Below are 12,652 nucleotides of genomic sequence, written 5' to 3' on the forward strand. Positions count from 1 at the left end.
TATCACAAGAAGAGAAAACCAAACACCGCATGTTCTCACTCATAGGTGGGAACTGAACAATGAGCTCACTTGGACTCGGGAAGGGGAACATCACACACTGGGGCCTATCATGGGGAGGGGGGAGGGGGGAGGGATTGCATTGGGGAGTTATACCTGATATAAATGATGAATTGATGGGTGCTGACGAGTTGATGGGTGCAGCACACCAACATGGCACATGTATACATATGTAACAAACCTGCACGTTATGCACATGTACCCTAGAACTTAAAGTATAATTAAAAAAAAAAAGAAAAAAAAAACAAATTTTGAAATGAGAAAAATGTTTATAAAAGAGAATATGAAACCTTAATTATGAAAAATAAGTAAATTTGAAATGTAAGCATTTAAGCAGATCTAATCTAGATGCACATCTTACAATTGCATTAGCAAAACAACAATAAGCAAAGGGGTAGATATGGAGAAAAGAGAAAGTGAAAGGGGGCTAAGCTTTTTGTTTTAACTGAAAATATGCTGTTTTATTCTAATTCTAACTGATTGTTTGGAAAAACTTAAAGATAAACACTAGTAAAATAAAAAACTGTTTTTACACATGCATGTGCATTCGCATACACACATAATCTTTCAAAGTATAGGAGAGAGGAAAGCAAAGAAAATTTAGGATTAATTCAAACGACAGAAGAGAAGCATGAAGGAAGAATGTAAAAAAGAATTTTGTTAGATAAAAGAAGTAAGACTGACCATATTAATTATAATAAATACAAAAAATAAAGTCCCCTACTGAGAAAAAAACATTCATTTTTTTCTCTAATTTATGGCACGCCTTCCTTTAATAATTAAGATTAATGCAACATACACTTTCAATGTTAAAAATGAAAACTTTATATTTTTTTCCAAAAAAGTAAGCTACACAGATGGGTAGACACATACCCATTTTAAACACAGAAGAAGGCAATGCCTTGCTCTAAATGGAGAGCTAGGAATGAAACAGGTTCTCCTGACACTCATTTATTCTATTTATTCAGCAGGCTATTCATAACACTTTCTCAGGCTTGAGCATACCTCTTAGTCTCTCTTTTGTCTCAATATATACCATGTATTTTTCCTAAAGTCATTTTTTATATCATGTAAATTATTAACATGCCTGTGGCTGAATATATAAGAGTAATAATGACTCACCCTCATTTCCAGCCAGTAGTATCCTCGTACATGAATCAGTATACAGCGATGTCAGAGAGATGGCAGAATATTTTGTGAAGGGTAGCATATCTTTCAGTAGCCTTCCCTAAATAAAGTAAAATGTAAATAAAACTTTGTCTATGCTAGTAAATCTTATAAAATCTTAATATTGAAATTGATTTTTCTGTGTAAATAATGCATCTCAAGAGTTCTCTCTACTACTGAACCGTGATTCCCCTGTTTGTAATGAAAATCGTTTGAAACTATCCATAGGGACTTATTTCCTCAAAATTAAATATTCTAAAGCTGTGAACAACTGTTAATTAGAAGGATCTAGACTCTGAGTATTATAGACTGTCTGTACAGTTGGGGTTGTTTTTGCATACCCCATGACCGTTTTTATGCAATTCCTCAGACTTTTTTTCCAATTACATATTTTCTTTTTATTTCTTCTTTGTAAATTTAACTCAAGCAGGCATTGACATATTTTCTTTTTAGACATTCTTTTCAGAAGGGAGATACACTTTTAAGTATATGTCAGTTGTTTTAAACAGAAATATTTGCCTTTTCAGAAATATTTATTTTTTAATATTGGTGCAAGACAAAGAATTGTTAAGAGGTTTAAATTCAAACAGGTGGTTTTCCAGTGCTCAGTATAAGCCAGCACTGGGAAAGACTTTCACACGTATTATCTTGCTTAGAGAATAAACATCATCAACTTCAAAGCTTGTGAAGAGTTCAAATATGCTACTCCCTTCCTTAGACTGCTTGGACATACTCTCTTCTCCTATTTCTTTTACTCTTTCATTTCTGTATTAGAAAAATAAAAAGGGGCATTGTTCTAATACCAAGATCATCTCAAGGAAAGTTATTGTTAGAATACTTTCTATTTTCAAACTAGGGTTTTCACGAGTAAGTTAGGATCTACTGGTAGACTTAGAGTTTTATCTGGCAGAAAGCCATGCAGTTCTGTGTTGTTGGATCCCATTATCTGCCACATAAAACAGTTGTGTTTTCTGAGTTTCTCTGTAGGAAGGAGCCTTATCACAAGCGAGGTCACCTCCTCTGCTTTTCTAAGGATTTCATTGTCATCATTCTCAGGCTACTCAGGATCGTTCCTTTCATCATCTTCTGTCCTCTTAATTCCACCCTAAATCATTTTAAATCTTCTGGTAAATGAAAGTTATATTTTTCTTTGTAAAATGTTGAAGGACACTCAATACGATGCAATACCTTCTTTCAACTGTCTGGTAAACTAAGAACTTATTGTACACTCAACATTTCAGTGTTCTTGTATTCTTTTACTCTAATACACAAGTCATATCCTCTAATATTATTTAAATATCCAATAAGATATTTAGTGGCATATATTCATAGCTCAATTTGAAAGAAAGATTTGAATATTTTGAATGCATGAACCCATCAAAACTAATGCCCTCAGCTGGGTACAGTGGCTCACACCTGTAATCCCAGCACTTTGGGAGGCCGAGGCTGGCGGATCGTGAGGTCAGGAGTTCGAGACCAGCCTGCCCAACATGGTGAAACCCTATCTCTACTAAAAATACAAAAATTAGCCGGGTGTGGTGGCACCTGCCTATAGCCCCAGCTACTCGGGAGGCTTAGGCAAAAGAATTGCTTGAACCCAGGAGGTGGAAGTTGCGGTGAGCCGAGATCACGCCCCTGCACTCCAGCCTGGGCAACAGAGAGAGACTGCCTCTCAAAAACAAAACAAAAGAAAACAAAAACGAATGCCCTCCTCCCCCCAAGTAAAAGAATTACAAGCAGACATGGCCGGGCGCGGTGGCTCAAGCCTGTAATCCCAGCACTTTGGGAGGCCGAGACGGGCGGATCACAAGGTCAGGAGATCGAGACCATCCTGGCTAACCCGGTGAAACCCCGTCTCTACTAAAAAATACAAAAAACTAGCCGGGCGAGGTGGCGGGCGCCTGTAGTCCCAGCTACTCGGGAGGCTGAGGCAGGAGAATGGCGTAAACCCGGGAGGCGGAGCTTGCAGTGAGCTGAGATCCATCCGGCCACTGCACTCCAGCCTGGGCGACAGAGCGAGACTCCGTCAAAAAAAAAAAAAAAAAAAAAAGAATTACAAGCAGACTCAATAGATTTTTCTAGTAAATCTTCATGCCGGATTCACCTTTCCTGCTTCTATTGGGGACGTAAGGGACGAGACTGAAGCAGTGTGCCAAAGGTGAAGACCTTCCCAGAAATTCCTGACTGTGAGGCTGGCATGACTGGTTGAACATTCTTCTCTCAATACGGGTATCTATCTGTGTGCAGGTTATCTGTCCCAGTGTGGGTATCTATCTGTAATGTGTTTGATAGAGAAGTAGAAAGGCTTCCAAAAAGAGGGAGAGATTTGAAATAGCTAAGTTAGCAGTTTTGATGATTTGATCTTTGGAGTTACAAAATCCTTCTCTTGTAAAGTTTGGGTAGCATTATCAATAAACAGGCTGCAAAATCAGCAGTTTGGCTAGAAAGTTGAAAAAATATTAGAATTGGATGCCATATGGAAGAACGTTAAGATTCATTTAATGATTCTTTTTATCTTTCCCATTCTTTCCTATTCCTAGACTTGCTGGGTTCCATTACCTCCAGAGTCCACAAGCGGAGGTGTCCGTCCTCATGAGCAGTGACAAGGATAGGTGGCTGGGCTTCTGGTAAATTGGCACTTCCAGGGTGTTTTTTGTCCACTGGCTGTTGTTCTCCCACCATGACATCTGTTTGTTCACCTATTTGAGAAATTAATGAACTATCATGAGGCCAGGCGTGGTGGCTCATGCCTGTAATCCCAGCACTTGGGGAGGCCAAGGCAGGTGGAGCACTTGAGATCAGGAGTTGAGATCAGCCTGGCCAACATGGTAAAACCCCGTCTCTACTAAAAATACAAAAATTAGCTGGGTGTGGTGGTGGGCGCCTGTAATCCCAGCTACTTGGGAGGCTGAGGCAGGAGAATTGCTTGAACCCGGGAGGTGGAGGTTGCAGTGAGCTGAGATGGCACCTAGGGGACAGAGTGAGACTCTGTCTCAAAAAAAAAAAAAAAAAAAAAAAAAAAAGAGCTATCATGGAATTTGCAATACTTGGAATTCCAAATTTTTATGGAATGTAAAACAGAAGGCAGACAAGAAAATAGCAAAAGCAACACATTATTTTTTTCTTCTTCTTTTTTTTTAACCCAGAGAACTTCAGTCAGGGCAAAGGACAAAAAAAGCATTAAAAAATTGAATCCTGGATCACTGGAAAAATATAAAAAGCTTATTTTGATCATATTGCAAAAGCTTCTATACTATACGTAACAGTTTACACAAGGTATTTATTCAAAAATCTTACAATACAGAATGGTGGATAAATGCAGTATAAGTTTTAGAAAAATGGCTGGAGACTAAGAAGTTCGATAATATTTTGGATTCTTAAAATCTATAATTAGTATTTAAGAAGGCATCATCATAATGAAAATTCTGCCATTTAGACTACTGAATCCTATAGCACCTCAACATTTGGTTCCAAAAAGAATATATATATTCTTTGCATATGTATACACACACACATATGTATATATGTGTATGTATGTGGGTATGTGTGTGTATATTATATATACATATATAATGAATATATATGAATATATATAATGCATTCATATATTGAGGAATATATATATTCATAAAAATATTCTGTCACCTAAATGCCCTGTTGCAAAGGAGTTGCTTTATTATAAAGAAGAGAGGTGATTTCATACTGACCTTTAACCTCACTGTCATGTATGCTTTGCTTGCTTCCCTGAATTATGGGAGGAAAAGAGAAAATATTTCTATGACATTGTAAGAAAATGAGGTATACTGGGTGAGTAATTGAATTTTCATTTCTAAGCATTAATTTTAAAATTACACTTAAATTTTTTGAAAAAACTGTATTGCAGACATTTTCATGTTCAGAAATAGAGAATTCATAACACAACATTCTTCTAGTGGTTGAGGTACCAGCATAGTAACGAGAGTAATTAAAAATGCCTAATGCGTGCTCGGTTCTTGGTTGACATGATCTCTAATGGTATTCACAACCATGCAACTTCATCTTTATTATTCCCTTTTTACTGAAACAGAAACAGAAACTCAGATTAAGTGACAGCTCTAAAGGTAATCAGATAGTAAAAGAAAGACTTGGGTTCAAGTACAATCTGTCTGGCTTTTGCTTCCATATAAGTTTATTCTTTCCAGTATGCTGGTGATTTAAAAACAATTTTTGCAGTGACAACTTTCCTTCAAACACAATTCTAACTAGAAATGTAAAGCATAAAAATATATAAAATTGAAACTGAGAACACAGTTTGAAAACCACTGCATTACAGTCCATGTTGTAATGTAATTATATTACCTGCTGTCTCTTCTCCCTGTGACATACGTACTTTTTAGCAAAAGAGCACTTACTTTTTAGCAAAAGAGATAGTCTAAAATTACTTCATTACTTTGTAAGTATCAAAATGACATGCATAATTTATTTTATTTGTGATTGTATATTGATTATTCACAGATGTAAAGCTTTGAAAAATATATAAAAATTGAAAAATATATAAAATTGAAAAAACTTAGATATTGCATTTTTTTTGCAAAACAATGCATTTTTACATATATGCATGCACACACAGAATTCTTCCACTGTTACCTTCTATCAAGGGAGGGGCTCAAATGCTCAACAGCACTATTTTTGAGCCAACGTTGAGTGTGACAGGAAGACTCTCTCTGTGTCTTGCTTACCTTACTGCTCTGTGGACCTTTGCTGGATTCACACTGGGACGAAGAACATATGGAATCCTGACTTGATCTCCTGTAAGGGGAGGGGGGAAGCCCAAGGATAAACGTTAAGATATTCTACCATACTCAAAGGGTGTGCTTCTCTGCTTTAATTTTAGCTGATTGCTCCTTTCATCATCTGTGGATACTGAGCCACTCAGGAAACAAATCATGCCTTATATTTTGTGTAATAAATGTTGACCACTATGATATTGGTGGAGACTATTGGGGAGCCTTAGGAAATAAGGTTTGTTGCTCCCTGGGTCAGAAAATAAAAGTCTTGGCTATCCCACTGCAAAGGCCAGATTTAGTCCCAGAGACTCTTACACTGAAATGGCAGGGGGTGGGGTGGCGGTGGGGGGACCTTACAAGCCTGTCTAACTTCCTGCTTGACAATGTCTAGTTCTAACCAGATCCTAGTCTGTGGCACTCCACTGAAATCGGCTGAAAGTGGCTTAAAGTCTGGTGCAGATGGCTACGGAATAAGTCCTCAAAGTATTCTCAGAACAGTTTTGATGAAATTTCATGCCAAGGGGTAGGGAAGGGGTTACATTCTGGCTGACCTCTGGGTGACCCCAAAGCAGCACAGAAGCTTCTGATTTCTCTCCAAAGCTATGTGTGGCATTGTCTATTGCCTGCAAACCAGAGCTCTCACGCAAATATAAATAGGAAAAACACTTTTTCTTAAATCCCCTGCTCTCTCAGAAATGGATGACAATTGCTCAGTTATAGTGGATGGTGGATGAAGCCTCCTGCCATATGACCTTCCATACCTGCCCTGCAAGTCCTTCCTTCTGTTTCACACCAGTGTTAGATTCTGGCGAAAAGTACGGCCAAGTTAGCATTTTCCATCTCTGCTACTGGGATAAAGGGTGCTGTGAGGCTGACATGGTGAGGGGACCACACAACACTTCAAATCCCTGAGGAGCACCTCGCCTCCAAAATGACAGTAATGGGAAGAAAGCTGAATCCACGTGTCAACCCAACTGATGTCTTTTTTTAGGTGTCCCTCAACGTTGGGATGAAGTAAACTCTGTTACTTTCAATAACAAAAACCACAATTAATTTTGCATCAACCTAATGTACCAGCCACCTAAGTCCCAGACAGTATTACTGGTTCAGTAAGTACTGAGTTACCTTGCACATTCAGGGGTACGAAAGAGGAACAGTATGTCATTAATTTTAAAGTGCTTGGGATGCAAGTCCGGGTTTACAGGGAAGCAATCTTCATGTCGGCACCTGGAAGCAAGTATATATTTATATGATAAGAAATTACAAATTATGGAGCTTACAGTACTAAGATTGTATATCCCCTGCAGAGCTAAGCAATTCCTCAAATGCTATTATTGAACACGAAAAGAAAATGCATGGAAGTAGAGTTTGAACATACCTTTTTTAACAAGTTTCTGTTAAATCATGATCGTCAGCGGTTTAAAAGTCTTTTAGGTCAACTAACCGGTCTTGTCTTCCTACCTTTAGATCAGAGAATGGACTTCTATGAAATCCCGTGGATAAAACTCTATTTTATCTTACTTTTAGAGATAGGGGCCCACTATGTTGCTCAGACTGGTCTTGAACTCCTGGGCTCAAGCGATCCTCCTGCCTTGGCCTCCCAAAGTGCTGAGATTACCGATGGGAGCCACCACTCCTGGCTGGTTTCATACAGTTTAAATAGTAGAGTTCTAATATTTTTTAAATAAGTGGCGTAATAAATTTGAATAAAATATTATTACCCTTAAAGAGCTTATAATGGAGTGGAGAAGAACAGGTAGTCCGGTAAAGACACTGCTCTTGCTGCTCCAGTCTCCTGTTGACCCAGATTCCAAGGTCAACATTGAACTTTCTAGGCACCATCCTAGGAACAGGGGAATAGTCCCTAAATGCCTGCACTGAAACATCATGCTTGGCTCTTAAAGCTGCATTTAACATTCGTTATAGCAAATAGACCTTACAGCCAAATTTCCCCTTTTTCTTCAGTGGAAATTACTTCTGGTAAGTGAACCCAAGCTCAAAAGAGAAGTCTACGAGCTTGATGACTTGTTGAACTCAAAAATTTTTAGAGATTTCTGTTGTGCAGATGAGCTGAATCGTGAAGTGGATTATTAATTAGCAAGAATAATATTAAGTCTGGGCTCAAAAAGCCTGAGGCTTAGAGCAGAAACAGAAGAGTTATGTCCTCTGACTGGTGAAGGGGTCTCAGGCGAAGTTTGAGGTAGACAAAGAGATGGACTCTACTGCAAATATGGAAACCATTTTCAGTTTCAGAACCTTTAAAGCTGGGCCTAAATGACCTTCCACAGATCTGTGCTAAATCATATGTTTTGCAAAATACTGCACTGATTCGAAGTCCATTGTCTTATATAATCATCTGCCTATAGGAAAGGGACACTGTGTATGACCCACACTATACTTGGTTGTTTTCCTCTGACTGGATGTTGGATATGCATGCATCCCTTGGCAAAATAACAAGGCACTTTAACAAGGAGGATCTGCACCTTTAAAGTGGGATTATTATCACACATGTTGCCGCCCTCTTTAGGCTGTGGCATCGAGCTAATGGTCTTCTTAGTCTTCTGCTTTCCCTTCTTAGGAAGGAGTCATACACAAGCTGACACAGCGTGAAAGCATTGGCAAGAAGGAGAGGAAGTTTGCAGTGCAGACAGGTGTAGGTATCAAGTGGCAGGTACACAGTGTGTGAGAAAAGGCTGGGGGCATGGGCTGAAGTGAAGGAACAGAAGGAAGACAGGAATTCCAGGGGCAGGATCCAGGAGTATATGGACTGAGGGGCAGAAAGGGGGTTCTGCAGAAACAGCTATTTCAATTAAAGGTTCAAAGAGAAGAAATCCATAGTCCAAAGAAGAAATGATTATTTCTTCTCAAAAACTGGCTAAAAGGAATGACTCAGACTTGGGAAGGAGCAGGCAGACCAACCGTATATTAAGTATTGTAAATAGAGGGGCAGACATTTCTTTTGTATTTTCCTCTTCTTTTCTTTTGTCCTTTCCAATTCTCCCTTCCCTCCTCTTTTATACCTCTTCCTGTCCCCCAAATGCTTAGATAAACTTGATTTTATTTTCATTCATTGTTGAGGCTCTTGGCCGTCTTGTCTCTGCAAGTAAAATTTTCCAAACCCCCTTGCCATAGGGTGGCCACACATGGCCCTTGCATACATTCCAATTACACAGCTGGGGAGAACTTATTATTTACAATCCATCCAAACAAATCATTCAGTGTTACTTTAGTTCCTTTGCAACAAATGGAAAAAAAAAAAAAATTGAGAAGTGGATGGTATGGGGAGGGTAGGATCTTGGCCATAGTCCAGAGTAAATCTAACTGGTTGAGAGAAATAATTGCATCTACTACATTGGCCCTTGTTAGCCCCAACCTGTAATAAGTCAGACGTGTTGAGGCGGTGAATGAGAAGGACATGCTACCAGGAGTCTTCTCACCATTTGACTTTGGTGGCTGAGTAGACGGTGGTGGCACGGGGATACGGGAAGGGGAGAAGTTTGGGAGCGGGGAGTAGGTTGGGAAGATGTTTTAGGCACATAGGGCTTTGAGGGTCTTGGTAGCAATCAGATGAAAATTGCCAGTAGGCAATTGGTGATGTGTGTTTGAAGCTCTAGAAAGATTAGTGTTTGAAATTGTTATGTATTTCAGTTATTTGTTGAGGTCATAAATTTGGGCAAGATCATACATGAAAAGCATATACTAGGTGAGAATAGTAAAGATCAAAGCTCTTGGGAATATAGATGCTTACAGTTCACCTTGCTTATATCATCCTGGGATTTAGAAACTTAGAACATAGTCCGTTCATGAATATAACTTCCAGGAAGGCCTGCCTTGAAAGTTATCACCATTTTTATCTATTGCTTTTTTGTCCCCTGAAGTTTTTTTTTTTTGGTGGTGGTGGTAGTTTTTTGTTTGTTTGTTTGTTTGTTTGTTTGTTTTGTTTCTAAGTTTCACTCACTCTGTCGCCCAGGCTGTAGTGCAGTGGTGTGATCTCAGCTCACTGCTACCTCCACCTCCCAGGTTCAAGCAATTCTTGTGCCTCACCCTCTCCATTAGCTAGGTTTACAGGTAGGTGCCATTGCACCCCGCTAATTTTTGTATTTTTAGTAGAGACAGGGTTTCACCATGTTGGTAAGGCTGGTCTCGAACTCCTGGCCTTGAGTGATCCTCCTCCCAAAGTTCTGGGTTTACAGACCTGAGCCACGGTGCCCAGCCCTTCCCTGAGTGTTGCATGTTACTTAGCTCTTCTGCAGTAAAGTTTTTACATTGTTAAGGATAATACACAACTTACACTTTTTTGACAGTAGACGTCACAAAATTCCATAAGATCACACCATTTAAGGTTCCAGCTGCTATCAAATTATACCCTTCTACTTGTAGTAAATCAATGCAGTTCACTCGTAATGAATCCGTGGCGGGATTCTGAAGAACGAAGGAAACAGGACACCATGAATAGAGTAGTCATGATTCGCAGTATAAACGCCATGTGTACACTTTGTAATTGTCATCAACTTAAAACAAAATGCTTTATTTTATATATATATATATATATTTAGTATCAGAGCATGAAATTTAGTAAAATCTTATTTTTCTTGCATGAAAAGTTTTAACTGGCAGAATTCATCAAAGCAACAAAAATATACTCTTCCTGTTTACCGGCTGCTTTTTCTCAACCTTATTTATTCTTTCTTACCAACTATTAGATTAACTTCCCATCATCCTCTTCCCTTCAAACCTTTTGAAAGAATATTCTACATTCATCATTTCCACTTGCTGACTTTTCTTTCACTCAGCAAATTTCACTGGCTTCTGCTCCGTAACACTCTGTGATAGCTTTTCCTATTTATCATTAAGATATTTTTCAATTGTCTTGCCTCAAATATTTGTTAGATATCTACTATGTTAGATACTTGGAATACAAAGTCAAGTAGGACATCCATGATCTAGAGAAACTTCTAAGAGTTTAAAGTACTCAGATAAAGTGTTGATGATGGTGCAATGTGAAAGTGCTGTATCCGAGGGAGGTATGCATAAGACTTGACAGGAACGTAGAAGAGTGACACTTAAATAAGAGGAGAGGTCTATTACCACTGTCAATTACCACTCTCAGTTGCTCTCCCCGTCCTGAAACTCCTTACTCTCCTGACATCCTCAACTCCAGGCTTTGCTGGTTTTGCTGCGTTTCTGCGACTTTTATTTTTCTGTTTCCTACTTGACACCCTTGCCAGCCTTTTGAATATTAATATTTTGGAAGTGTATCTCAAATTCATTTTCTTTTTCTTTTCTTTTTTTTCCAACTCTTTCTGAGGAATCTCAGATTATGTTTCAAATATCTCAGTGCTAATGACCTAATTATCTAGTCCAGTCCTCTCCTACAAGCTTTAGGTTTATACATTTAATTACTTAGACATTTTACAGGTATCTCAGTGTTAATATATATAACTTATCACCTCCTTTAAGCATGTTTCTTTGCTCTATTCTTTTTTTCAGAGGCAGATCTCCCTCTGTTGCCCGGACTAGAGTACAGTGAAATGATCACAGTTTACTGCAGCCTTGACCTCTAGGGCTCAAGTGATCCTCCCACCTTGGGCTCTGGAGTAGCTGGGACCACAGGTGGCTGCCACCATGCCTGGCTAATGTTTTGATTTTTTTTGTAGAGACAAGGTCTCACTGTGTTGCCAGGCTGGTCTCGAATTCCTGAGCTCAAGTAATCCTCCTGCCTCCGCCTCCCAAAATTCTGGGATTATAGGCATCAGCCATGGAGCCCGGTCCTCTATTCTTTATTTCATTGGTTAGCAGTGTTTTTCAATTCATCATTCAAGTTAGAAATCCTGGAATTGTCCTTCTTTCCTTCCTTTCTCTCAGTACCCTCCTATCCTAACTGCATGGGTATCAATTGCAAGTTGTGCTACTTTTACTGCTAGATATTTTCTGAAACCAAAACCTTTTCTTCTGCACCACCTCCATTGTCATGAACTTATATCTTTTATTATTTTTTAATTGTAAATTTGTTTAGAGACAGAATCTTGATCTGTCACTCAAGCTGGTCTGCAGTGGTGTAATCATAGCTCATCACTACAACCTCAAACTCCTGGGCTCAAGCATTCCTCCCACCACAGCCTCCCAAATAGCTCGACTAAAGGTGCACGCCACTGTGCCCAACTAATTTTTAAAAATTAAAAAAAAAATTTTTTTGTAGAGACGGGGTCTGTGTTGCCCAGGCTGGTCTCAAACTCCTGGCCTCAAGTGATCCTCCCAACTTGGCCTCCCAAAGTGCTGAGATTACAGGTGTGAGCCACTGAGCCTGGTCATCTTTGTATCTTTTAACTAAAACAGGAAGTAGCCTGTTGCCTGAATCTTCTGCCTTTAGTCTTGGCCCTTTCAAATCTGTCATCCGAGCAATATCAAAGATGAGCTGCCCACAACACAAACCTGATCATGTCATTTCTCATTTAAAGCCCTTCAATGGCCTTCCATTTGTTATATAGGATACTCAAGCTCCTTATTCTTGTAAGCATGGTCTGGTCCCTACCTATTTGTTTGTCTTTGTTTTTTACTACTCCCAGTATTACTGCAGCCACACTGAGATACTTGTAGTTATTCTTCACAAACCATGCAATATGTTACCTCCATTATTTTGTTCACATCACCTCTTCTACTTG

The 12,652-nt window shown here is 39.0% G+C and overlaps 1 protein-coding gene across 2 annotated transcripts in view; it reads right to left on the bottom strand.

Annotated features, from left to right (window-relative positions):
• WDR64 (WD repeat domain 64) overlaps positions 1-12,652 on the bottom strand; it is a 153,027-nt gene that overhangs the window by 25,966 nt on the left and 114,409 nt on the right. For both annotated transcript variants that reach the window (XM_031935422.1, XM_023216182.2), the window contains 6 exons: positions 10,282-10,412; positions 7,116-7,217; positions 5,943-6,012; positions 4,932-4,968; positions 3,784-3,923; positions 1,180-1,285 (listed from right to left, as the gene is read on the bottom strand). In XM_031935422.1, the coding sequence (XP_031791282.1) occupies positions 1,180-1,285; positions 3,784-3,923; positions 4,932-4,968; positions 5,943-6,012; positions 7,116-7,217; positions 10,282-10,412 (586 nt within the window). The remainder of the gene's footprint in view (positions 1-1,179; positions 1,286-3,783; positions 3,924-4,931; positions 4,969-5,942; positions 6,013-7,115; positions 7,218-10,281; positions 10,413-12,652) is intronic.

The sequence above is a fragment of the Piliocolobus tephrosceles genome, chromosome 1 (assembly GCF_002776525.5).
Source record: "Piliocolobus tephrosceles isolate RC106 chromosome 1, ASM277652v3, whole genome shotgun sequence".
In the NCBI taxonomy this organism is placed as follows: domain Eukaryota; kingdom Metazoa; phylum Chordata; class Mammalia; order Primates; family Cercopithecidae; genus Piliocolobus; species Piliocolobus tephrosceles.